We start from the raw sequence: 27956 nt of genomic DNA on the forward strand, positions 1-27956 counted from the left end.
CAATGGAGATGATGCACCGCCGTGTTTGTGCGACGAAAACAGGAAACACTATGCGTTAACCGATTCGTATGCAATAAGCTGGTACGGTTTATGCGGATATAAAACGCATTATGTTCAATGGCCACTGAGTCGGGGATTTGACTTTACTACTTTTAAAACGAAACTACTGTTTAAGCGGGTATGGTTTAGCGAGGTTTTACTGTACAATGAAATTTCTATATAACGAAGCAAATTGGCGATTATACCTGCTTTATTATATCGAGGTGTATTTGTACTTGAAGCCTGTATGGCTAGTAAACGAAGCAAAAAGAACCATCAAAATGTTGGTAGAGGCAAAAGTTATTTCAAGCATCCTTCCGCATGCTAAGTTTGTGCTGCAAAGATTTTATCAGTGCACGTGCGCCAGGATGCGGCAGGCAGGAAACACTGCTGCGCAAAAGACAGAGCATTGATGGCGAAAGCCATCAATGCTCTGCTTTTGTGCCAAAACTGGACTTCTTTTTTTTTTTTTGTTCAGCAGAAATGTCTATCTTCTTACACTTTTGCTTTTAATTTGTGGGTGCTGGCGGCGGGCACTGAGCGGGGTCAGCCATGGCGTCCAAGATTTACGGCATGATGCAACACAGACAAATCTCGGATTCCATGAGCCATGTTGATGCATTGTTCTAGGCACGATCTGCGCCGCATGAGCTGGCACTCATATGTGTGCTAGTACGATAGTGGCCCAGCCTACTTGTGATTTGTTTACAAATACTCAATAACAGATGCTATCTACCAGGAATATTCTGGGAACTTGTGAGGGTGATTTTACTGCTGAAACTGTAAAACGTCAAATTAAAGAAATTCTCTATTTAATGTAGTTTTTCACTGCAAGCACAACTTCATTATATTGAGGTTTGATAGCACCTTATATATCGTTATATCAAGGTTTGACTGTTATATCGTTAAAAATCTTTGTTGTTATGGCTTGGTTCGACTGTATTTTATTGAAAGACAAGGGGTTTGCATTAGCTCATGTACTGTGCCTTCTTTTAAGCAAGTTTCACCTTGTATACAATGTATTCACCAACTTTGACAAACGCATTCGAGCATGCATTGACGTGACTCCTGTCACTGTACTCTTTAGACATGGTGTAGGCTATCTCATCGTCGCTCCCTGTCAGTGAGTCCAAGATGGTAAAAACTGTGCTTCATTTCAAATATTACATAAAGGATAAAGGTACAATAGCAGCACTGAGAGTTGAGCTAGCTGGTACAAATTAATTGTGGCTCAACAGTGCAAGAAATCGCCTACATGGGGCAGAAGGGATGCGACAAGGCACTGGCTTATGTCTGAAGTTTCTGGACGTTCACAAATAATATACAAGTGGGGTATCACCATTGTCACACAAAAACATGCGAAAACAAACAAAATATACTGCATAGCATGACCCATCCAGCAAAGCCGCCCCCCTTGGTGACAGCATGGTCGAAGCCCTGTTTACGCACTCATCAATCGCTTTGATAATTTCATAAGCCTCAGTTATCCCCGGGCAATGTGTTTCCCTTGCACTGTTTAGCCACGATAAGTACAGGCATAAACTACTCTTCTGGCTAAGGCACCGATTCATTCACGCTGATTTTGAAGAGGAGTGGCGTTGCGTGTTGCATTTCGTTGTGGCATATTCACATGCAGTATATCTGTCAGCATAACTCTGTTACGTATAAAATTTTATTGCACTTTAGGTTAATGATAACTGAAAACACCACCAGTGAATTTTAGGAGTTAGAATGAATGAGAGTTGATCATGCGATATCTTCTCCCTGTGGCACTTTTGCAGACAGCCTGGTCAAGAAGCTGGAAGAGCTGTCGAGGAACGAGCAGATATACAAGGGCCTCATGGAGCACACCCACCACATGCTCAAGGCCTTCTTCGACATGTGCCACATATATCGCAGTGAGTGCTGCTTAACCAGGTTGGAGGTGGCAGGATGGACGTTCCGTCGCATGTGTTAAAGGGCCCCTCACCAGGTTTGGGCATTGCAAACAGATCATGGTGCATAGGTCACATGCTGATTTTTCTGCCTGCAAAGTTATCAAACAGTTGCACGGCGCAATAACGGATAAAATTTGAAACAGAAGCCCGTGCACCCCTTCCTCTTGAGAGAGCCCCACTCCCAGCCAGAGAGTAATGTGAGGGAGTGACTTTTGGGAAATCTTTCCAATAACCTCTGGTGTGTGCCTCTTTCATAAAAAACAGCCCACCTACTACAATATCCAACACAATTAATATTCTTCCATAGATATAGTGATTGGCATTGCAGCCCTCCTGCCTTACATATAATGGAGTGTTGTCAAGACATAGAATGGAAAGTTTTCAAGAATCCATTTGGGAGTTGCCACTTCACTCTAATGCTGAACCTAGTAGAGCAACGTGACAGTCCACCCCAAGCCCCCTGTTGGCACATAACATCAGATGACTGGAAGCGTTTTAAAGAGTCAACCTACTTAACACGAGATTTTATCAATGATTTTAGTATTGATGGTGCAATAGCACATTTCACCGCTTTTGTTCTAGACGCAGCTGAAAGATTTATTCCACAAACAGGTGGTCTCTCATGTAAATGACTGGTGGAATGAGGACTGCAGACTGGGGCGAAAGAAACAAAACAAAGTGTGGGGCTTACTGCGTCACTCTCTGATGTCAGAAAATCTTGTTGAATTTAAACTTGTAAAATCACTGGAAAGGTAGACTGGACGAGGAACAAGCTGGGAGATGTTTCTCTTAGCCATAACATCTTAAACACAGGAGTACATAGTACGGAATGGCTTAAGAAGGCTAAAGGGGCAGGAAACCCACCCATTGCCCTTGGTCAATAAAAAAGGAAGCCTCTTAGAAGACCAGGCCAACACTCTTGGTGAACACTTCAAGCGTCTGTCTAGCTCAATCCAGTATTATTTCGTGAGCACCAATAAATAGCCGAGCGAAAGGAATTTGATGGTAAATGCACACAAAATAAACCTTATAACTTTTAGTATTGCTGAGCTAAGAGCTCCCTTGAACACATGTAAGAGCTTCTGCATTGGGAGCCGACAGAATAATGTGTGATATAATAAATAAAACACCACACACAAGCACTGAGGACACTTCTAGTACTTTTTAGTAATGTTTTGATGCCTAGGTATGTTCCAGCTGCATTGAAAGAAGCTGTTTTTTCAATTCTGAAGCAATGTAAAGATCCATCCTGCTGCCAAGCTACCACCCAGTACTGCTTACGAGTTGCCTCTGTAAGCTTTTCAAAAAATGGTTAATCAACATGTACATTTTTTTAAATCTAATGAACTGCTTGATCCGTGTCAGTGTGGTTTCCCACATCCCACATCATGTCCGGGTCACCAGATGTGGGATGTCGTGTCTGCTGAAGGACGAATCTCAACATAAGAACGTAACGACTCTTTATTCGACTAACGATGGCAGCGGACGGGCATACCAACACTACGTTCGTCCCAGTAGCAGAAGGTAGAAAGCGGTCCTTCTCTGCCAGGCAGCCTGTTCTTATAGCCCCCGTTGGTGACGTATACCTCGAGTGAGGTGGCGGTGGCGCTATGTTTTATTGGCCACGCAGTCCAGCGTGCAGCTATGTTATGCTGGGCCCGATGATAAGAAGATGGAGGGTTCGCAGAAATATGCGCGGAGTGTGTCGCCACACAGTGTATGTTTTTGATGAATAAATAAACACACAAATCACACAACAGCAACAACAACATTGACAACATTCCGTTGCAGTGCTGCAAGGTTGTTTTCTATGCTGTCTGCCAATGTAGTGTATATATTGGCTTCTTGGCTGTGAAAGTGAGTCTTGTGGTTAGTTTTACCGAACAATCTTGGCCAGGATTTTACAATGGATAACGTGTTTAGGATTCATTTAATGATTTAAAAGTTATCCGTGACAGCTTGACAACTATTTATCGCGTTTGGGATCAGCTCTGATGGTTGAAGGCAATGGACAGCGTAAAACCTAAGATACCTTCACTGAACAATGAAATACACCCTGTCTTGCAGCGTCGCATTGGACCTAAGTTTTTGTTGCACTGGCTGCTCGCAGTATTCGGTGACGTTTTTGCCGAGATCGGAGTCCGCGAGCCCCAGCCGAGGGCGAGCGAAGCCTTTACCCGCTTTGGCGAGGCCCACCGCAGCATTGAGAAGTATGGCATCAAACTGCTCAAGACTGTGCGACCGGTGAGTGCCATGTACACCGTCACTTTGGTGCCCAGAAGTTTTGCAGTTGCGTTTTTGGAAAGTGGGTTTAATGTTGCCTATTTGGAAGGTGCATCAACATCACCACTTCTTGCTTTACTAGCAATCCTTTGAAGTCGACCGACAATACCGTCGAGCACCTTTATAAAGAAGTCCTTGGGACCTCCAAAATCATTCGTTGTACAGGTCATTTCATTGTAAAGCTCGCGCATTGTACCGCTCACAAGAGAACGGGGACAGAATTATTCCTTCTTTATATACAGGTGATTTCATTGTAGAGGCATTCGTTGTAAAGGTGCTCGAGTGTATAACTGTGGAAATTATAGGGGAAATTAACTGTGTTTGGAATTGCGATGTGGAAATGTTCAGGAAAAGCGAAGTGTAAATGGAAAAAAGATGACTTATGTTCGTAGCAATTGCTGCAAAGGAAACCCATATGGGTTCCTTTTGAGGAATCCATATGGGTTTCTTTTGTAGCAACTACTATGAACAGGTGGATGTCTGATTTTCCCTTTATTAATTACTTCTCTCCACCTTGTGGGTTTCTGCAGAACTATTATGTTAAACTCAAACTCTTGTCTTTGCTTCGAGTTGTTGACAAATTTGACTTCGCCCTGCCATCTGCTAGCCACCTCATTAGCTCAGATGGTAGAGCGGCTGCCCAGAAAGGCGGTGGTCCCGGGTTCGAGTCTCGGACCAGGACAAATTTTTCTTCAACTGCGAGGCTTTTCTTTCGAGGAACATGTATGGGTTTCCTTTGTAGCAATTGCTATGAATGGTGGAGTCTGATTTTTCCTTTATTAATTATCTCCACCTTGCGGGTTTCCGCAGAACTATTATGTAATATACATAATATGTGTCATACATGTACTAACAAACGAAGCAACATTACAGGTACAGCTCAATATAGTGAAGTCATTAAAATTGGCAGTTTGCTTCTTTATGTCTAAATTTAATCAAATATTGAAATTCAACCTTTGACTGAAGTAACTTCACTGGCCAAAGGATTTCTTTTACACAGAAAGCGCTGCAAAATTTTCCAAATTATTGAGCAATGGGAAAAAGCAAATTTGAGTGAGAAAAAAAAGGTATTTTGTTCAATTTGAGAGTGGATGACGAAAAATACAGTTGCGTGTGGGGTTACAGTGTCTTTATCAGTAGTACGATGCGAAGCCAACCATGCTTTTGCATCAACTTCGCATCAACTCCGCCCCTGCATCTGATAGTGTCACCAGCAGGGGGGGAGGGGATGCTACCATGAAAAGCACCGGCAGCGGCAAGCAAATCATCATCTGCCTGTCGTTTCAGCATGTCTGCGAAACTCGATATTACACAACGTCCAATACTAAACGTGCACATAGACCGCGCACCAGATGCCATGCCCACTCCTTGCACACTCCTAGTTGCTATATGTAAACTCAAAATAAAGCCTCTTGCATTACTGATTCTTACCACTCATTGTTTCAGTTGCTAAGCAAATGAAATAACAATGTGCCTACCTGTTTGATTAAAAAAGAATTAATAATGTTTATGGCAGGCTCAGTTTTTGTATTGCATGTGTACATTTTTATCCATTCATTGTGACATGTTCTTGTTATCTTTGCTGCTTTCCCCACAGATGCTGAGTGACCTGAACACGTACCTGAACAAGGCTGTACCCGACACCAAATTGACCATCAAGAAGTATGCAGATGCAAAGTTTGAATACCTGGTCAGTGGCTCCACGTAAACTCCCTTCGAAGGCTAAGAAGTATTTTTGCGCATAAACCTGCCTTTAGTATAATGCGTGCTCACAATTGCAACATTTGCGAAAGGAGAGACAAGTTTGGACACACATATAGAACTTTTAGCAGCTACAGATGATCGTTATACTTGGCAAACAGCTGCATATATATTTAACTTTTTTAACCTCACTGCTGCTTGCTGAATGCCTTGTCCATGGTGTGGGATATGTAGACTTGTACATACTGAATGACATACTATAATCAATTACTTGTAATCAGTTACGTTTATTGATAACTTTGTAATTTAATGAATAATTTGCTTACTCACTAAGCTTGCTGTAATTCAATTACGTTTCTCAGTAACCAATTACATGTAACAAGTTGCATTATTCAGCCATGAGTACTTATATTTGGCAAGGACTACAGTGCTCAAAGGGATGCAAACATGTACAGTAGAACCTTGTTGATTCAATCTCGTTGCATGCAACTTCCCGGTGACTATGTTCACCATTGAGAACACCAAAAATGATCAATACAGTTATGGTTATTGTTTATCGATTTATACGTTCTTGGAAAGCGCAATTTTTCAGCACCAACAAACGGTAGGTAACCAAGCTGCGATCATATGATAAGTTTTCTGGCTGCTAGATCCCACGTAAACAAGAAAAAGCGCAAGGTGCGTACAATCGAGGATATAGCCGCCTGCTGCAGCAGCTCCCAAGTAATACTTGCCTGCACATCTCACTTGAAAATACTGGTGCCCACTAAGTTTGTTATTCCGGTACCAGCAAATCTCCTCCTGGGTCGTTGCACACCACATTCATGGCTATTGCCGCCAACCCTATTGCAATAAGCATCTTCATCTATTTGTTTCAAAGTGTGTGGTCTGTAATGTCATCGGAAGTGTACTGCACGCTTTTAATAGACGATAACCCAAATGCACGACCGTTCCCTGCTGCAGGCGGCACTACTTGAGCGTCATGTAACGCGCTGGTGGCATTGTATGCATTGTATTCTGTTGTCGCCCACCAGATGGATTTTGTTTGGGTTTCCAATTGCAGTCTTAAAACACTACAGAATAGGAAAACGACAACAAGCTTCTCGAGTTGCTTGGGCCCTACCAGGTCGACATGTGTTGACGTTCCCATGCCGCAGTGATTCGCACTGATTTGGAACATCAAAACTTCCCGCCAAAATGCTCCGCCTAAAGAAACTCCTAACCTAGGTCGAATTCTAGAAGCACAAACATAAGGTCGGAGAAGCCATAAAAACGACAATGTGCCTCTCGGGCCACTTGTGCCCTACCAGCTCTTGGCGCACGTCGGTGTCTCGTGCTGCAACAACTCGCACAACACTTCACATTACGTTGATGTCACCTACAGTTGAGCTTGTCAGTTTTTTTTAGTGACTTCTGATGATATGTTTTCTCGGTTAGTAAGTCTTTTTCACGCATTTCTTCCCATGACGTATAAATGAGGCTGTACTGTATATTTGTTACCTCCCTCCCACAATCAGCATTCTTCAGCTACGCCTCGATCGTCTGAACATGGCAGGCTTGCAGATTTGCACGCCTATCTTGGAAGTTTGGCCTTTCAGCTTTTTATCTATAATAAATCTCTCTCTTTCTCTCTCTTCTGGAAGCACCTTTAAATGACCTTTATAGGCATTAAGAGCTGCTGCTCAATTCTTCTTCATCTAGTGCAGTGTATGACTTGCCTTACATAGAGAGAAGTTTTTAGACATTAAGTGCTTATGTTTATACTGTTAAACCTCGATATAACGAACTTCAGTATAATGAAATTCTCGATATAACAAAGTATTTTGCTTTTCATAACCTCTTCTCCATAGAGCACCATGTATTTAGAACCTCAACATAATGAAGCGTGTTTGTATGCGATTTCAATACAACGAAACTTCACTGCAGCCGCAAAAGAATACCAAGACAAATTTAAATTTCCGTGGATGCAGATGGTCAAGCGATTGAATAAGAAGTGGCTGCCTGCATATGCACCTCTCAAATCATGCCCCGCACAACAAGAGCGACCGCTGAAGTGGAGCCGCATCATGTTCCGTGTAAAGTTGATAAGATAAATGCGATAAGATCCTATCGCACCCCATGCACTGTGTGCTTTAGGTGCTAGAGAAAGTGTGTGAGAGTAAGACAAAAAAGCATAGTCTTTCTGCGTGAGCAAAGGGAAAGAGGTGGAAAGGTGCGAACTCGCAGTAACTCGATCAAGCACACGTGAGATCGCGGGGAGAGGGGAGGGATAAGCTTGCACACGTCCTAATTTCTGGCGCGCGTTTCAGCCTTGGCTGCACGTGGCTGTAAACGCGGCTGAATGCACACGCAGCCGCGCACCCTGCTGTAAAGGTAATCTGCTGCGTGTGCAAAGAGTGGGCGTGCCGAAACGGTGTGGCATCATGTAAGCTGTCTTCCTGCGCGTATAGTATTGGAGATTGCATAATCTCGAGTTTCGGCCACCCATTGGAGCGAGAGGTAAGCGAAGCATTCGCTCCCCACTGCCGGCGCTTTTCATGATAGCATCGTCCCATTGTGGGTGACGCTATCAGCCATGGGGGTGGAGTGCACGTGGAAATGTGGCTGGCTTCGCTTAATTCATGCCGCTGACGTGAAGATAGCGTCGACGTAACATGAAACAGTATCATTCTTTGCCGACTCCAAAATTAATCAAAATGAACTGTTTTTTCGTTCAAGTTTGCTTTTTTTGATTGCCTGATAATTTGTAAGAATCTGCGGCCCCTTTCCTTGTAAAAAAATCGATCGGCGTGTGTACTTATTTGCATAAAAGGTTGAATTTCAATATAATATTTTGATATAGTGTAGCAAATTGTCGGTTTTACTGACTTCGTTATATCGAGGTTTAACTGTATATCTTTTTGATATAGTACATAATTCATATACACCTAAATGTTCTGGGGCTTTATGTGCCAAAAAGAGAATATTATTACAGTAAAACCTCATTAAACCGTACCCGTTAAACAGTAGTTTCGTTTTAAAAGTAGTAAAGTCAAATCCCCGACTCAGCGACCATTGAACATAATGTGTTTTGTATCCGCATAAACCGTACCAGCTTATTGAGTACGTATCGGTTAACACGAAGTGTTTCCACTTCTCGTCGCGCAAACACGGCTGTGCGTCATCTCCATCAGGCGGCCCAGCAGAACAACAAGCCTCGGAGATCAGAACAACAAGCCTCCAAGCGCCCTGTGCGTTCATGTGTGAAGCCACATCAACATCATTTCAGCGGCATGCCAGAGAGCATTGTGGCATTGCGTAAGCGAGGACTCGCGTCATGCCGAAACTCGGATAAAAAAGACGCTGGATGCTCAGCATAGAAGAAAAATTAGACATTGTTCGTGCTATCGAACGTGACACGAGGAAGTCAGCGCTGGCACGGGACAGGGATCTGCTGTTGAGTGCAGTGTATGGCATTTGGAATGTGAAGAAGTTGCTCTGCAGCACTGCTGCGACCGCGAAGAGATGTCAGCTAAGCGTTTCCGACTTTTCACCATCATTGCCTCTGTTATTACCGAAGTGTCGGCTAGCAACAGTGATGAGGACGACACGGAAAGCGGCAGCACGGGCGATTCAAGCCCGACAGTGGCAGAAGCTGGGCCAGCCTCCTGAATGCAATCGTTGAGACGAGAACAGCAGCCCGCAATGAAAAAGGCGCCCCGCGACTTGTGCAGTGCTACCGCGCGCATGCACGGAGAATACGTAATGCCAAAGAGGAATCTGCCATGCGAGCGTTTGCCGAGAAGAGGGGGGCTGGCTGAAAAGCTCAGCTTCAGTAAGTTTGAGGCCGCTGTTGTCGCTGTTAGGCCTCCAAGGCATCAAACAAAAATAACATTTTTGTCCCGTGAAGTGAATAAATACTGCATGTTTTTTCCCCTTTCATCGCACTCTCTCTGAGTTCAGTTTTTGACATGTAAGTGGTCATTCTCATGCTATTTCGGTTAAACAGTACTACTGTTTAGTACATACTTTTTCCGAGCTCCAGCCAACTGTATGAGGCCATGGTGGGGTTCTCTGGATTAGTTTTGACCACTTTGGGTTCGGTAACATTTGCTCAATGTATGGTGCACAAGTCTTTTGTTTGCGTCATTCGTCGCCCCTTTTCATTCCCACTGAGATGCAGCTGCTGCTGCCAGGATTTGATTCCACGACCTCGTGTTTAGCTGCCAGTAGTTCTTATCGATTCCACTAGTTCTCATCATGCCCACCACAGTGGGCGACCGTATATACATCTATTTTTGTGATTGTAACAGACGAACAGTATATTTAGGGCCAGTCGGTCAGCCTCTATAGTCTCTACAGGAGCATGTTTATCTGGGTCAATTACTTGCAGGGTATCCTGATCATGAGAGTAAATTTAAAGAATAAGAATGGGTTGGAGTGCATATGGCAGGCATTACCAAATCCTGACTGGGACCTTACCACTGTTGTTGAAATGAAAAGTGAAAATCATGTTGCAATAAGTCTAGCTGTGATGGTGCTGCTCGTGAGATATAGGCGAAAAGGCCGTGCACGTTTCGTCTGGCTGCACTCACACGTAGCCCTTGCAGCAACCTTCGGAACAGTGCAAACCGATGTATCACGACACCATGATTTCATCCACCACCTGTGTACTGAAGCTGTTTCACAGAAACAAGTACTATTCTAAGTTATTCAGGTTGCTAAGATGCTTGCCAGTATTCTTTTTTTTTCTATGGCTCAGGGTGTTTGGGCTTTCCTTCAATGCACTTACGGGATAAGCTGAAATTGTTGTGACAGGGCTTCTTTCGGGAGTTTGGTTAAGTGCTGAAGATGAAGTTGATGGCGTGTGAACTATTGTGTAATTCCCCCTTCCACACCTCTTTCTGCTGTGCAGTCGTACTGCTTGAAGGTCAAGGAGATGGACGATGAAGAGTACGCCTACCAGGCGTTGCAGGAGCCGCTCTACCGGGTGGAGACAGGCAACTACGAGTACCGCCTTATCCTGCGCTGCCGTCAGGATGCCCGCGTGCGCTTCGCCAAGCTGCGCTCAGATGTGCTCGTCAAGCTCGAGCTGCTCGACCAGAAGCATGGTAGGTGAATGCCTCTGCTTTCTTTTCTTTTTTTTTACAGGAATTCGAGAGATGTGCTCAGAACCGCCGAATTTCATCATGGTGTTGGAGTTCGGAAAATCTTTTCATTTATACTGTTCAGCCACTGAGCTGTGACAAGAAACTGCCACTCTTACAGAGTCTGCACTATGTTCACAGCAGCAGCTGCAGCTTTCACAGCAACAGCCAGAAAGTCTGTCATCTAGTCTTGACGTGTTCGTGCTCACTTTCCTTCCATCTGTTGTAGGGTGCATTTGGTTGTTAGGAATGGTGAGGAGACCAAGGCTGGTAATAAATACAGACCCTGCCGTTCATCTGCTTTCTCATACGGAGATGGCGAGCTCCAGTGCACTAATGTGCTTATGGTGAACGCAGCATGAATTGATTTGTTGCTGTGTTCCTCCATGAAGGAATACAACTAGCCTTAAGAAGGAAGCTTTAGCTCGGGAGCTCCTATCTAAATACAGTAAAACCTCGTTAAACCATATCCGCTAAAACAGTAGTTCTGTTTTAAAAGTAGTAAAGTCAAATCCCCGACTCAGCGGCCATTGAACATAATGTGTTTTGTATCCACATAAACCGTACCAGCTTATTGCATATGTATCGGTTATCACGTAGTGTTTCCACTTTTCGTAGCGCAAACACGGCAGTATGTCATCTCCATCAGGTGGCTCTGCAGTTCAACAGGCCTCACAGATCAGAACAACGACCTCCATGCGCCCTGTGCGTTTGTGTGTGAAGCCACCTCAACATCAACATCATTTCAGCGCCGTGTGAGAGAGTATTGCAGCGTCGTGCAAGCAAGGACTCGTGTTATTGCTGAAGCTCGGGTAAAAAAGACGCCCTCAGCACAGAAGAAAATTAGACATCGTTCGTGCTATCGAGCATGACACGAAGGAGTCGGCGCTATACCTATGTACCGTGCTATACCTATGTACCGTGCAACACCTATGTACCGTGCATTGGGTGCACATTAAAGAACCTTGGGCGGTCAAAATTAATCCAGCGTTTCTCCACGATGGCGTGCCTCATAAACATATCGCAGTTGTGGCACATAAAACTGCAGAATTTTTTTGAGGGATTAGACCGCAGGAGCTATTCGTGCAAAAGACGTTCCCGCTGTCAGCTACTTGCCATGGTGGCTTGGTGTCTATGGCCTGAGGTCGCGGGATCAAATCCCAGCCATGCAGCCGCATTTCGATGGGGGCGAATGCAAAAATGCTCATGTGCCATGCATTGGGTGCTAGTTAAATAACCCTAGCTGGATAAAAAATCTGGTCTTAAATTAATCTGTGTGGCATAAAAGCTGTTCTTCCTGCTGCTGCTGCTGTAAAACCTGTTGCTTCTGCTGTCAGCTATTGGTATATAAGCCATTGTTCCTGCTGTCAGCTATTGCTGTGAAAGCTGTTCCTGCAATCAGCTATTGCTGTGAAGGCTGTTCCTGCTTTCAGCTGCTGCAGTAAAAGCCATTGTTCCTGCTGTTAACTGTTGAGCCGTTTCTGCTGTCAGCTATTGCTGTAGAAGCTGTTGTTGCCGCTGTCAGCTGTTTGCTTTAAAAGCTGTTGTTCTTCCTGCTTGTCTTTGCTTCCCACTGTCCACAGTGCAGGACATAGTGTTCCAGCTGCAGCGGCTGGTGTCTGCACTGTCCCAGTACCACAGCGACTGCCACGGCGTGATGAAGGGCAGTTGCATCTTCCCCATCGAGGTGGACCTGTCACGCTCCACCTTCCACTACCCAGACCCCTCTGTCAGCCCCTACCAGGATGAGGAAGAAGAAGACGAAGAGGATGACGAACTGCTCTCAGCCGGCTCGGGACCCTCCACAGCTGACGACAATGGCGCCAGTGCCGCCAGCTCTGCCACCTTAGTTGCCACTGCTGTCGAGAAGTCCCTGCTTCTCAACGACTAGTGGGGGCTGTTTCTCTGGATATGGTGAGCTTCTCAACATCCTTGCCACTTAGCTTTTACAGTAGACTCCCCATAAGGGAAACCGGAAAAGACCTTGAACGTCCTTTATATGCTTGACACATGGGAACTTCAAAGGCCTTTGGTCTAGGAGAGATCTACCGGAAAGGTGTTCACGGGTGTGACTCACAGGAAAAAGTGCAGTAGAGCCTCAATATGTGCCCGCTTAAAATGTGGTAATAATGAAAACGTAGTTCTGACAAATCCCCGACCCATTCCCGATGGAGCCTAATGTATTGGCTTACCACTTACGCTGTAGTGGCTCATCATACGCCTATCTGTTAGTGTGTACCATGATCACTTAGATGTTTTAGGGAGTTAGTGCATACACATGCGTGCATGCATGCAGACACATGCACACAAACAGGCTCTTGTGTGGGATGCTGCCCAGCAGAGCCTGTTCACCTTTGTGGAGCACTTGGAGCTAGGTAGTTGCATTTTAGCCAGTATAATTGTCCATTTTCTTCACTCTGCTTACAACCACAAACTTAACACCAAAAAATATTAACTACCTCCTTCATTTTGATCTCACAGCACTACAGAATTTCAATTTGTGTAGGAACCAGAATTTATGCTCAATTTTATTTGACTGTTTACTGCCGACGGAGGCATATGAGTGTGACTCGTCTGAATGATTTGCATTGTTTCTTTTTTTTTAATGTGATTTGATTACACAGTTACTTTCATACACCTTGCTAAATTCTGTTGCCTGACAAACTTTGTGTACGATCCTCATTGCCTGCTGTACTTAGCCCATGACATCGTCTTTGCTGAGAGTTCAATAAACACCTCAGATGCTGGGGTAAGCAGTGGAAATGCGAATGGAAGCACAATTAGCATACTACGTGTTACACTTCAGTAAAAATACTTCAAGTAGCTTTCATTTCACAAAATATTTGTAGGTTGTGGTCATAAGACTGTCACTGCTAAACATTTTAGTATATTGTGTGCAAAGCCCTGCATGCATTATGAAATAATGTGTCCAAAATGTACATGTGCAGAATGAAGAGGTTTATTGGTTTTGTATACATGCTAACATTTGGATTTAGCGTTGCAAGCTTTGCATGGCTTGTGTAGCTATTGTAACAACATTGCGGCTCCCACGCCATTCATTTCGATCCTACTTTGGTCTTGCACTTGCTGTTGTCACAGCACAACATAAATGGTACAATCGGCTTTTGGCTATTCTCATCTGTCTTTTAACACAAAGTATTTGCAATGGTTCATCAGCATTATTGATATCAGTTACCTGTTTTGCTGCAGCCAGGCTTAACAAAATATGGTACCATTGCCACGAACGTGCTCTGATCTATATTAGTCAACTCCGATTAACTTGTCCTCAGTCAGTTTGGCTTTCACTTCACACAAATGCACTGGAAACTCCTGGTGAGAACCCATATATTGGCAGTCGAAAGAAACTCGTTTAGTTTGAATGGGAAGGCATGCTGCTTCAGTTTCATTCGACCCTCACTGACCCTCACAGGGAAATTTCGGTGACAACTTATCATGTTGTAATGGTATGCCAAGACATGCACCCAGCAAAAAATGGTAGAAAACATCCATCTTCCACAGTGGCTGCACTTCAAACCTGTTGAGAGTGTTCACTGGCCAGTGGTTGGAAGATAAGCAAGATATATTTACAGTATTACTGGAAAGAAATTCACCTTCAGTTACCGTATTTATTCGAATCGATAGTTTTTACAAATAATATACAAAGCTCTAGGGTCGGCTTAGGTTCAAGGATTTTAAAAGATGCGCCTGTTTATAACTGAAAATGATAAATATGGTACATAGCTAGCACCATCTAGAAAAGTCAGTATCGCAACCACTAATAGCCGGGCCATTAGCCAGCTGAAGTACACGAGCGATGTCGGTGCTTTGACCTGTGTCGTATCAGAGTTGGTTCTATGGTATCGGCATGCAGCATGGTGTTAATGTGGCACACTATAGTGCCACTTTCAAACAAAAAGTTGTGCTAGCCGCAGAGGCACAGTAAGCCAAGCGGGACTTCAGCATTGATGAAAAAAATGTCCGTCGTTGGAAGGGGCAACCAGAGACGCTTTTGTGTGTGCCGCAACGAGGAGATGACAGTGATAAGGAAGTTAAGCACGCAATAAGAGAGAGGAGCTCTTCACCTACATTGTGCTGAGTTTTGACGCGTGCGAATCTGCACTGTCTGCACATGTGTGGGTTCGCGGACGCGAGCTTGCATATGTCCGCAAGTGTACGTGTGGTCTGGGCTATAGGGACAAGGCTAATGGTGGTGACGACGTAGAGTGAGCTGGGCTTGTTCAAATTAAATAAATGCTGTTGTCATTTTGTGAATGCTGTCCTCACTTTCTTTTGTTCGGCCTACATTCGAGTTAAGTTTTTTCATTTTTTCTGGCTTCGGATATTCGGGGGTTGGCTTAGAATCGGGGCCGGCCTAGATTCAAGTAAATATGGTACAATACTTATGTGTTTTATTGCGTGATATATTGAGGAAAAGAATTTGAGTGAAACATATAGCGGAGTCGGTGATTGTCGAAAATCTGATCTGAGAGTCACGCGCATCGGCTTTTAAACATGGCTAGTCGAAGGTTTCACTGTAATCACTGGTGCCCTGTGGCTTCCAGAAAGTGCTACACAAGTCGCATCGCACTTACAGTCAGATTACAAAGCAATTGCAAACCATGGCAATCTAAAGAAGAGCAAACGAGACCAAACCAAGAAAACCAAACAAGTGCGAGTGAGAGCTGATGCGAGCAGACGATTGTACGAAACAAGCGGTCTGGCTTAGACCAGCTACAAGTACGCATCGAGTGGTTGGGCGGGTCTGCATGACATCAGTTTCCCGTGCGCACGTCACCGAAGGGGCTGCTCTGATTGGTCTCCACCGTTTGCGGCTTGCGTCTTTCATATCCCTCTCAGTGTTCGCTCTTTCATGTTTCGCTGTACTCATTTACGCCGCCGCCGATGGTCGCCGCAGGAACGAGTGCCAAATAGCTGTGCTCTGATAGCAAGGATGACATGGGGGCAGAATCGTCTTAATCATAGGTGGCTTTACAAAATAAAGCAGATAGGCAAAGTTCTAGATTGCGGTATGGCAATGCAGGAATAGATTACAAAGGCTTGGTGACTACGTATCTTGCCCTTCGATTCGAAGGGGATGGCCATTAAAAAATGTCATCATTATCATCATGGCCATCCATTTGCCTTCTGGAACACCCTTCTTAAGGTCTCATTAAGAACACGCGCATAGCCTGACAGTAGGAGTTTTATGTGTATCCATATAAACGGCCACAATGTTGTATGCTAAAATTGAGTACAATCAATGTGTACATTTACAATATACGTGTGCTGTCTAATGTCTTTATAATGAAGTGCTTAGGGCCTCCAAAATCCTTTGTTATACACATGACTTCGTTGTAAATATTGTGCATTGTACTGCCCAGAATAGAGCAGGCTAAACATGTTCAAGAAAAGAAAACCTTTATTTATCAGGAATTCAAGAGATATAGTAAACTAAGTCCTTATATTTTTTTAATACTTTGTCAAGTAGAATGTGCGACAGCAGCTGGCCTCATTGCGCTGAGGTTAATGGCAGGTTCAGCAGCAAAATGTGGAAGCACACCAGGTAAAGCTGCAGATTGTCAAATGCAGCTATGACCTTCGTTGCTGTCAAAATTCTTTGTTTAATGATTCATCACTGTTGCCTTCGTGTATCCTTTCCATGAAGAAGGCTTTAAAGACGTCATCAGTCGTCAGTGCAATATTATTACCTCCTCGACTACACTGCACCCACTGCTGTATCACTACAAGCAGCGTACGAGTTGAGCAATTCCTGAGCAGTACTGCAGAAGTGTAAAATTTGATGATGTCGGCACGCTTTACAAGTGCATTGCTAGTGCTGCCAGTAGCGTGAAGCGCAGCTCAGTGATGTCTTCGGAAGGCACAGGCACACTGCTTGGTGGAGTTCATTGTAAAGCAACGAATCAGCCTTCGGGGCACTTAAATTTCTTCTATGTACAGGCAGATTCATTGTACTGATTCTTGTTCTAGAGGCATTCACCATACTGACACGTGTACTTGTTTATCTTTTTTGGGTGACCGCTTTTCACCGTCTAACCAATGTTATCGCTCAGCGCAGGATGCGCCTGCATGTATCGGAAGTTTCTCAAATGGTATCGATGTTTCTGCCCATTGTTTGTTGTCACTGAAGCTTGTGTAATCTGATTGCATGTGCAACATGAACTGTGTAGAATATTTTGTAAGCCACGTGGGCACCAGTGATTACTTTAGAACCTTCAATTACCCATGTGTAAAAGCCGACACGCTTGACCCGCTGATCAGATTTTCGCCGGTCACCAACTGTGTTCGCCGCTATCGCCATTCTTTGAGTGTAGCCTGTTTTTGAAGGCATAGGTTCGCCCATTGAAATGCTAGTTTCGTCATTTCCAATTTTTTTCCAAATTTACAACACGTGAGATGTAAATTCAGCCTGGACATAATCCTTTGTTATACAGGTCATCTTATTTGGGCGTGTTTGACTGTATGTGCAGCATGCGCTGTAAGATAGCACTTATACAGTCAAGACTCGATATAATTGCCAAGTGTGTAAGAAATTATCAGATATAACAAAGAGCATATAAACTGTCATCAGCAGCGTGTAAAAAATTTAGTATGCTTGTATTGAGTATTGGATCTAATAAAGGTATTTCCATGTTGGATGTTGCATAATCACAACAAGGTTTTACTATAACTGCGACTCTATGTTCAAAATTTTCAGGTGTCAAATTTTCGTATCATCTTTAGTTGATGTGCCAGAGCACTGGTCCATGTACTGGTTCTGCTTACTTCTTAGAAGATATGACCAAAGCTACGTGTGCATGCATGCGCATATGCATGTGTGTTATTGAATGTAATAAAGGTATTTTCGTGTTGGATGTTGCATAATCATAACAAGGCTTTAATATAACTGCGACTCTTTGTTCAAAATTTTCAGGTGTCAAATTTTCGTATCATCTTTAATTGATGTGCCAGTGCACTGGTCCATGTACTGGTTCTGCTTATTTCTTAGAAGATATGACCAAAGCTATGTGTGCATGCATGCGCATATGTATGTGTGTTTTTGCATGTTCCCTATTTTGCCAACCAAAATTGCCTCTGACTTTACGTTTATGATGTCGCTATATGTGGCATTTTACAGTAATTGTGACATTAGTGCCATTTCATTTTTGAAATATTGCAGGATCTAGGACTCACCGTCTCGGCCTGGATGCTCCAAGCATGTATGCTGAGCAGCTTCGAGGAGACATTCGTGACTAGTCATTTTTGTGCGCTGTTTTCAGTGCTGCCTAGTCAAGACTTTCCATCTGGAGCCTGAGGATGTGTTATAAATTTTACCACTGCAGTGAATTTTCACCAGGCCCAGTGATGTCTGATACATTCCATGTTCACACAGGCCTACCCATCTTCTCGTATCTGCGGTGCACAGTCATTCCAGCAGCAATTAAACATCGGCCGGGTTAACAAGTGTTTTTCATTATATTTTATATGTTGCTGGGTGGCCTTGAGTGTTGATGTTATTGTGTTGAAAAACAACAAATCCCGTTATATTTAGCATATTTTCTTGGGCCCTTGGCATTTATCTTATTGAATTGCTGGGCAAAACTGTACATTGTTTGCATGTGTCTGTCTAGTCATACTTCCTGAGCTAACATGACTGTGAAACTGTGTTAAAATGTTGACTCAGGTCTTATAAGGGATGGATGATAGAGATTGTGTATGCACCTGCGCATGACATAAGAAAAGATGAGAATGCTACTAGCGAGATGTATCTTTTGTTATGTGCACGCTTGTTTTAATTTTGCCACTAGAAATGCACACTGGTCTCTGGTGGGGAGTAGACCTGGTGTCAAGTGGTGAATTTACTGTTACAGTGATGAGAAACATAGAATGCATAGTAACCCTTGAGGAGGAGAAATAAATTTTATTTTAAGACAGCAGATTTGAGACCTAGGCCTCTCTACCTAGATGACGGCCTCGAGCCCTTGGGCCCTGGCGGCATCTTCGGCCTGCTGGATTGCCTAAGTCGGTCTTCCGGTGCACAGCTGAGCAATGCGGTCTCCCACTGCTCTCTGGTCTTGTGTATTTTATTCTGTAACCTTTGAAACTCTTGAATATCAGAACACCCTTTCTAAGGCCCTTGTGTCTTTCAATGTAGCTTAAATATTGCTGAATTATATTTCAAGCCAGCTGATTTTGTTTGGACATTTGATTGTAAATTTTGTTCAGTATGAGAGCTTAAGCCAGCCCTGCACATTTAGCAAACTTGTGGTGGTTCACATGTTATGCTATTTCTTTGTGTCTTTTTTTTTTTGTAGTGCTATAGGAAAAAAGTTGAAGACAGTATATCTTCTTTGAAGCTGTGAACTGCAATACAGTTGAATTCGTTTATAACGAGCTCGATAGTTCCGCGAGAAGTGGTTGTTGTATCCGTAGTTACTTATATATGGATCCGGCCTTGAAAACGCTCAAAAAGTGACCGCACTGAAGCTGGCATCATCAATTACAATTCGGCTGCACTTTGGCCTGAAAACCAAATTTTCAGTGTCATTTAATTGCGATAGCAATTATATGGACACTGCGAGCGCTTTTCTGCCGTAGGCGTCGCCGTGAGGCTCGTTATAAAGTCCATGGATGATAACCGTCGGCGCGTGCCCTACGCTGTATGTGCGAGTGAAAGGGTGTGAGGGGGACCGACGATCGCCGCTCAATTTCACCCATGCGAAAGAGACGAAAGTGAAGAAGCGTGCACTCTTCCATCGCACGCAAGGCACCCAACGTTGTGAAAAACCGGGGGAGGGGCGGCGTTCTATTCCAGCTGCAACTGCGCACATGGCGGCTACGCGCAGTCGTGCAGCCATATCTTGAGAGCGACCTGCGTTGGGGGCAGAGTCTAGGTGCGTCGGTGTCGTGTGGCTTTGTCCGCAATGTGTGTTCTCGGCGCTCACTTTGCGTTGAAGCGATAGAAAGCACGAATGTCACTTCGCTTGCTGTTGCTGCCGCGTTTCCTCACGCCAGTGTTTTGATAGGCAGTTTCTGCGGTGATCGAGTGAGATGTCTTTATGCTTGATTGTGTGCGCGTGACACCATGCTTGTCAATTTAATTAGTGTGCCTATGTTTACAAGCTTACACAGCCGATAAAACTACTATCCTTGCTTCGTATAGTTGTCCACTAATTCGCTATCACAATCGATGCTTCGCCTTTTGGGCGAAACTGCCACTTCTTTTGTTCCCGGTGTGTTCCTGCGCCTAGCTGCAAATTTCCGTTAGAAATGTCCATTTAAAGCTTGAAATGCAGCGTCCTATAGCTCTTTCGAAATGGCGCCCACTTCCGATCACCTGTAATTTCGAAACTGCAAAAAGCACAGCCGCCATTTTTTATTCGAGAGCTTGTGATCTCTTTTACTACCAGCGGGACATGACCATATTCTGCATAAGAAATTGAAGCATTCTAGTTGGCCAGAACGTAAACTTCGGAAACTACTGCGACATGCCGCCATTCTGCTAAGGTCTCGGACATCGTGGTCTCGGCCCTACGACTGCACGTTAGCCACACAAGAGCTGTTAAGTAACGTTATCTAGGTCGCTTCGGACGAGGAAAATGCTATGTTCGAAATTTACAACGTCACCCCGAACCGTTATCAGCACTCGGCAACGCGTAACGCTTGAGCGGCCGTTGTTCCCATGGTGGGAGGACATAGATGGTCGTTGAAAATCGTTGAAATAGGCGTAATGAATGTGGTGCTGCACAGACGCGCAGAAACCGCCATCGTGGCATCCGATATCGCACCGTCACACGTGCCGTACTGTTTATGCTGTACACCTCCTCCTCCCTAGAGACGTGCTGAAAAGCGAGTGACCTAATTCTTCACAGCTTTTGAAACCCATGCGTGGCAATCGTTCACTCCTTTCGAAGGCTGAAAGTATCATCGTCGTGGTTTGACTGGTGTGGGGCACGCTATCGTGTCTTTGTATTTCGTGTGCGCATTCTTTTTACCGTGACTGGGTTCGAAGCGTTCGTTGCAACAGTATGGCGATTTGAAGAATGTTCATGGCATCTGGAAGCAGTCTCAATAGGCAGGGTCGGAAAATCGTAAATGCACTTGGATGTGGTCATTAAAACCGATAGATCGTTATAAGTCGGTTCGACTGTATTGCTGCTGTCCTTAATACTAACGCTTCGTCTGGACCAAAGAAGCCTTTAAAGGCTCTTTAGTATTTTTTAAAATAAGAACCAATGGGAACGCTGGAAGTAACGCTGTGTTTTCTGTAACGTAGCAGCCTGTATTTTCATAGTGCCTGCTAAATCACTGCACAATGCATGGAAGCTAGTGGCCTACAGTAGTGGCATCAAGTTACCAGGCATTTTGTACCAGTCATTAGAGTACAGACACTGCTGCCATGCCTTTGCTTCAGCATGATGTGCACTGAGGGAGAGTTGACATGGTTCTAACAGTGCCCCTGTAAACTGGAACCAGCCATCAGGAAAGTGGTGCCCTTTATGTGACTCCCAGTCACTGGTCGGGCATTGAAAAGCTACAGGTGGCTATGGCTGTCGTCGTGTTCCCTAGTGGCTCAGGTGGTATTAGTGTTCTGCTGCTGAATACAGCTGCATTGTCAAGTCTCAGCCACTCAAGCCTTATTCCAGAGATAGCACAATGCAAAAGTGCTTGTGTACTTAGGCTTACATTAGTTTTATAGGATGTAACAATGTAAAGAGCATGAAGTGCTGTTTTTGTGACTGACATTCTTTGGGTTTACTTGAGCCTGACTGCAAAAGCAATGGTTTTACAATAGACTTTCATAAATTCAAGATCTGCAAATTATACTCCTCACCTTCAAACTTGACTATGTTAAAAGTTTCTAGGTGCACCCATGCATGATAATGAGACACTAAAGAGAAACAATAATTATTTCTTGAAAACTCTTTTTCTTGATTTCGCAGCGCTTGGTTGATTATTGAAAGAAAAATGAAGGCTAGAGTTGCGTTTTTTAAATTACATGCAGAAACACCAGTGCCGGTATGTCAGTTTGACAACGTGGATTTCAAGGTATTTTCTCCTATTTGGGCCATTGTTCGGCAGTAAAAATTTGCAAAACTTGCCAAGTGTTTGGCTTCTTTAGAGTACAATGTGTTTCATTGTTACTGATAAATGTTTAGCCAACTTCAGCTAACATCATCAAAATTCAAAACGTCATGGCCAGATAGCGTGACTTGAAGGTGGCTGCACCATCTGTCTCATTTTTGCAGCTTCTCTACTTTTCAAGCTTCCTGTCACATGAATGCTTTTGTGGTTTTGATGAAGCGCAATTTGCACCACTGAACCTATTTTTCTCTTTAGTTTCTTTTCAGTTTGAACGTGTGGTACTTGAAACAAATTTTTGTGCAATTAGTATAGAAGTCGGCTGTAGTATATTTTTAAAAGCATCCGAGGTATGCGAAATTGTAGTTTTTGTACACTTTGTGAAAAACTGATTCTTGCTGGCGGAGCAGTGTTCAGCTGCAATGAATAGAACCTTGTCTGGACATATATTGTAGACATTGTTACATGCTACTATCAAGCTTTTCAGGTTGCAATGCTTGGAAGAAGTGTAGCTGCTCATGCATTGCAAGTATTGCACAGAACTTTATCATAGTAGTGACTTGCACATCAGATTTACTTTATTTCACCATCCCAATCTCTTTTTTGCTCATTTTTGTCCCAGTGGTCTGTTTCTATTTTTTATGCTTTTTTATTTTCCTCTTTGTAATAACTTTTGCTAAACAGTTGAACCTTGATATAACGAAATATCGGATATAACGAAGTAAATAGGTTCCTAGCCAATAGTGTCATGGAACAAATATATGCTCATAGCGAATATTGACTATAATGAAGTTATTGTGCGAGATGCGACTTTGTTATAACGAGGCTCATCTGTAATATCTCGTACCCTCTTGTCTTTCGAAGTTTATGCTTTTCCCCCTTAATTTTCAAGCCCTTGCCAGGATTGCCCTTTCTTGATGTGAGAGCAGGCAACACACTCACACTGCACTCTATTTTTTTTATTTCCTTAACGCATCATTGCGCAATATTGTCGAAGTATTGTGAAGAAATGGGATGCCTTCTGTGTTCGTTGTCGTGTTTTATTTTCTCTTTGTGGCTTCTTGCCGGTTGTCTGGAACAAAAATGGCGTAAATGCGTGTTTGACTAGTCTTCCTGCAATAGTGTCTGTATCCATGCGCCTTGTGTGCCTGGCCTCAAAACAACAGAGAAAATCTTTACACTCTTGCTTGCAACTATGCACATCTCGTATAAACAGGGTTGTCATTATCTTATACCAAAGATTTCTTTAAAAGAACTGTCGGGATCTGCTAGAATCCGCTGAATATTTTTATGAATGTGCTAAACATCTACTACGAGACTTCTCAGAAGTAGTATGAAGCAGCGTTACAGGTATGTCGAAGTATTGAACAAATATAACATCGAATCAAACAGCTAAAGCGGCACCAATAAGGTTCCCAGTTTTTTGTTGGTTCACATTTGTTTACATTGAGAAAATGGGTTTTTAACGTTCCTAAAAAAGACCTTTTTGTGTAAAAAAACTATATGTGTAAGGAAAGTTATACGAGCAAGTATTTTGTTGTAGTGGAGGGGGGGGGGGGGGCTAAATCAGAACAGCAGGTGCTCAAAATCATCTTGCCAATTTTCATTCTCTAAGCAGACAGTGGAAACAACAGTAAAGTATGCTGTGATCTTCTGAATAATTTTGTGAAGCAGCTTGAAGTCTGCTAAAGACAATTTGTTGAAAATTGACCATCCTCTAGAAGCTAAACACACCTCAAATTCACTAGAACTAGCGAAAAAGTCACTACAGTGCAAAACTTTCGACAATGCGCTGTGGAGCTCGAGGTCGCAGATATGATCCTGACCACAGTGGCCACATTTTAATGGGGCAAAATGTAAAAGTGCTTGCGAACAGAGATTTAGCTGCACGATGAACAACCATCTGGTCAAAATCAACCCAAAGTCCCCCACTATTGTGTGCCTCATAATGAGATCATGGTTTTGGAACGTAAAATGCCACAGTTTTTTTAAAGTTAGATAAATAACACATCCACCGTAGTTGCTTGGTGGCTTTGGTGTTGCGCTGCTAAGCAGGAGGTCGTGGGATCAAATTCAGGCCACGGTGGCCACGTTTCGATGGGGGCGAAATGCAAAAACACACATGTACTTAGATTTAGGCGCACATGAAAAAATCCCAGCGGGCGAAAATTAATCCGGAGTCCCCTGCTATGGCGTGCCTCATAATCAGGTCATGGTTCTGGCGCATAAAACCACATAATTTACTTTTCAGATAAATAACGTAGCTATAAGCTAACACTTTACATTATCATATACATTGCATTCTCATTAAGCCATTAATCTGGATATTTGTTCTGGAAGTGACCTGCAAAATTTTCCAACTTTTTTTATTTGTTTGTCAATCTTTACTCATACGAGTTACTGACTGTAGTTAAACATCTATTGTATTTATGGTTTGCCTTTCATGTTAAGAATAAAAAATGAAGTTATGGAGAACTGCACTGAAATAGATGCTTGTGCTGAGGACTAACCTAAATTTTAAGTACTTCTGTACAAACACATAATAATCAAGCGAATGTAAATTGGAAATAATGCTTCTACTGGGGCTACTTAGTATGGCATCGTTCTGTTTACTGCATTATATTGTTGTACAAAGGACAAAAGAGAGAGACTGACATACATGTGCACAAATTGTAGACTTAGCTCCCTTTTTCTCTGAAAAAGTGAGCAACCAGACTTTGATAAACTTCGCCAACGTGTATGTTTCAGGATTTGTGCACGCGTTATTTGACAAGGGACTTAAGTTTGCAGTTTGCTCACGTGTGTCAGCCTATCTTTGTCCTTTGTATAATCATATAGCACAGTAAACAGAACGATGTAAATGAGAAATTAGCTTTGAACTGGAAGTTAAATTTATGTTGCCAGTTAACTTTCGTCTTATCACCTGCTGAATCTATTCATTTAAAATAAAATATCTTAAATCATCTCCTTTTTTATTTCATATTTCATTCCTAAATAAGCCAGTAATTTTGCAGTTCCTGGATGTCACCACAAGGCATGACGAGCCTATGCAGTATTCATGAATGACTATCACTTAAATGCCACCAACTTCTGCGGCCTGTTAAGTTTGATGTCGTGTTTGAATCACCGGCGTTGACAACAAAATCTGTAACAAGTTTCATGCTTGCTACATAGGCTTAACAAAAATTAAGTTCATTTTGAAAAGGTGCAGTGAAGGCAACTGTACAGAAAAGAAAGATTAAGAAACACTACAAGTGCTGCAATCATAACTGCATATCTTAGTATACACACATGCTCATGTGACTGACATTTGCATATTGTAACAAACTAGGCAAAACATACAAATTAATTGATCAAACGCCTCATAACTCACTGCTTGCTTAAAAATGACAGCCCACCTTTTTTCGAGTGCTTTATTTCTTGCCTCTTTTTTCTGAAGCGCACCATTACCGAGACCCCTGGCTGTTTATAAGCATGGTACATAAATAAATATGTTATTGTTAATATAGCAATAATAGGGTGATAGATGCCGGACTTAGTCAACCTTTCCATTCTGCCGTGGAACATGAAATGGCAGGTCCTGTTCCTAGCCGCCATGACTACATCTTGATTGTGGAATGTGAAAACGCCTGTACCATGCATTGAGTGCATATAAAATTGATAACCCCAGAAGTTTAATATTAACCCACAACTGTCAAATATGATGTCTCTCATAGCTCTGAAGACCAGTCATTTGAAGTGTGAGTAGCAAGGAGTGACTCGACTGAGCCTAAAGCCCAGAAACGTTTCCTAGTCGTGCCTTCCGCTAGTTCTGAAAACTTTATATGCAGGGTCAGGGTAATGTAGCAGTCCTATTGCTACTGGGATGTTTTCACAAATTGCCAATGGTTGAAGCAGTGCTCCAACCCTATCACCAGGATCGTCTGGTCATGAATAGTGGAGGATAAGAAAGGAATAGAATTGTGAGCAAAAGGAATCCATACGTTATAGCAGCCCAAGTCTGAGATTCTGATTTTCATTATTCAGCAGCAGGGATGCCTACAAAATCGAGCGTGAAAACTGCATTTGGCAGGCACCAAATGAAATGATGCACATGCTGGTACTTAAAGCTGTGGGTGTTTGGCTAAGTAGCAATGCACCACTGCACAACACTGAACACGATATAACAGGTGTCCAGTGCCACCAGAAATAAATGTGGAAATTGTATATATGATACTGTCCCTCGGCTTGTGATCTTTCACTCTTTCATTCTTTGCGGAGGTTTGTGTGCCGGTTATTGTTTGATGGTAAAGAGCGCAAAACATTGTGCATTTAAAAAAAATTAATTTTCACAGTTCTGCATGTGGCTGCATTTTCTGATGATAAAGAGTTTAATAATTATTTTAGATGCTGTTTATTACAGACGTAGCAACTGTGTTCTTACTCTGCTGTCTTGTTGACTGAACATAATTGGCGTAGATTAGTTAGCAGTTTGTTTTTGGATGGTTATACATTAGGATCTATAAAATCTTAGTGGTTTATTGTTTCATGGATTCGATTGCATTCCGAACAGTCAGTGGAATCCACAATAACTGATTGTACAGTGTCCACCAAAGCAACCCTCTGCTAGTCTACCTACTTCTGAAACTAGCCCTGTTGTTGAATGAACACGAATTAAATGTATTATAGCTTGCAAACTGTATGGAATGTGTTGTAGCCTTTTCAAATTGCTCTTTTCATATGTTTTCTGTTGTGCTAATGTACAATTCAGCACCGATGCTAGCTGCTTGTAACAAAGCAGCAGTAAATGGTTTGCCTTTAAATGGTACGTCTTATGGGGTACTAGCTGTCATGACAAGTTCCACGTATTGCACACTTAACACATCTTTTGAGCAATGTAATATGTTGCAGTTGTGAGCAGCATTTTGTTTTCTGTATCATGGCAGGGCACTTTGTGGCCGCTGTACTATCGCACAGCCTCAACCTGAAGTAAAATATGTTCAAATCAGTTGTATCATGTCTGATAAATTAACCTAAATGCAATTAAATTTCTGACTCTCCCATTATCGAGAGTAGGTGTAAGCATGAAATGGCAACCGGCAAAGCAGATTGGTTGGTGATGATACTAGCCACAATGTTAAAGTGGGTGTAGTGCATATTCACCCCCACCGCACAACACCGCATCACGCTACACTGCGTACTGGTCCATGCATGTGGACGCTGGCCAGCTAGAAGAAAACGGGCTGAAGGCCGCATGGCAGGCAGCGAAAGACGCCATGCAGACAGCGCACTGCCCAGCTAGAACAATGAATTCTGCTGTTTTACATGCCAGAACCACGACTTGATTATGAGGCACGCCGTAGTGGTGGACTCCGGATTAATTATGACCACCAGGGGATGTTTAACGTGGCCCCAGTGTACAGGATACGGGCGTCTTTGCATTTCGCCTCCATCGAAATGCAGCCGGGATTCGATCCCGCGACTTCGTGATTAGAAGCGCGAAACCGTAACCGCAAAGTCACCGCGGTGGTTAGAAGCGCCTCAACGAGGCGCCATGCAGCGTGGTGCCGCGTGGTTTGCGCGAGGCGGCGCAAAACCCGCGCCGCGGAACTCGCGGACCGCTGGCGTTAAAATATGACAGTGAAGTATATGGTGCCCGATATCTGCCTTTTGAACGTCGCTATTGGAAATGAGAAATAAAACAGCGTACTAGACGTTACAGCTCGAGTGATATTGTGAGCAGGAAAATATCGGAAGCAGCATCTTTTTGTAACTTGTTTGGGCAGTAACTATCCTAGTAATGCGGTCCTGT

At 43.3% G+C, this 27956-nt stretch overlaps 1 protein-coding gene across 3 annotated transcripts in view; it reads left to right on the plus strand.

Annotated features, from left to right (window-relative positions):
- The window catches only part of PICK1 (protein interacting with PRKCA 1), a 52337-nt gene extending 25181 nt beyond the window's left edge, over window positions 1-27156 (plus strand). For all 3 annotated transcript variants that reach the window (XM_050185416.3, XM_050185419.3, XM_050185417.3), the window contains 6 exons: window positions 1821-1937; window positions 4087-4220; window positions 5857-5949; window positions 10855-11050; window positions 12670-13000; window positions 18264-27156. In XM_050185416.3, the coding sequence (XP_050041373.2) occupies window positions 1821-1937; window positions 4087-4220; window positions 5857-5949; window positions 10855-11050; window positions 12670-12977 (848 nt within the window). In that variant the 3' untranslated portion in view covers window positions 12978-13000; window positions 18264-27156. The remainder of the gene's footprint in view (window positions 1-1820; window positions 1938-4086; window positions 4221-5856; window positions 5950-10854; window positions 11051-12669; window positions 13001-18263) is intronic.
- Window positions 27157-27956: the final 800 nt, after the last annotated feature.

This window comes from Dermacentor andersoni, chromosome 8, assembly GCF_023375885.2.
Source record: "Dermacentor andersoni chromosome 8, qqDerAnde1_hic_scaffold, whole genome shotgun sequence".
In the NCBI taxonomy this organism is placed as follows: Eukaryota; Metazoa; Arthropoda; class Arachnida; order Ixodida; family Ixodidae; genus Dermacentor; species Dermacentor andersoni.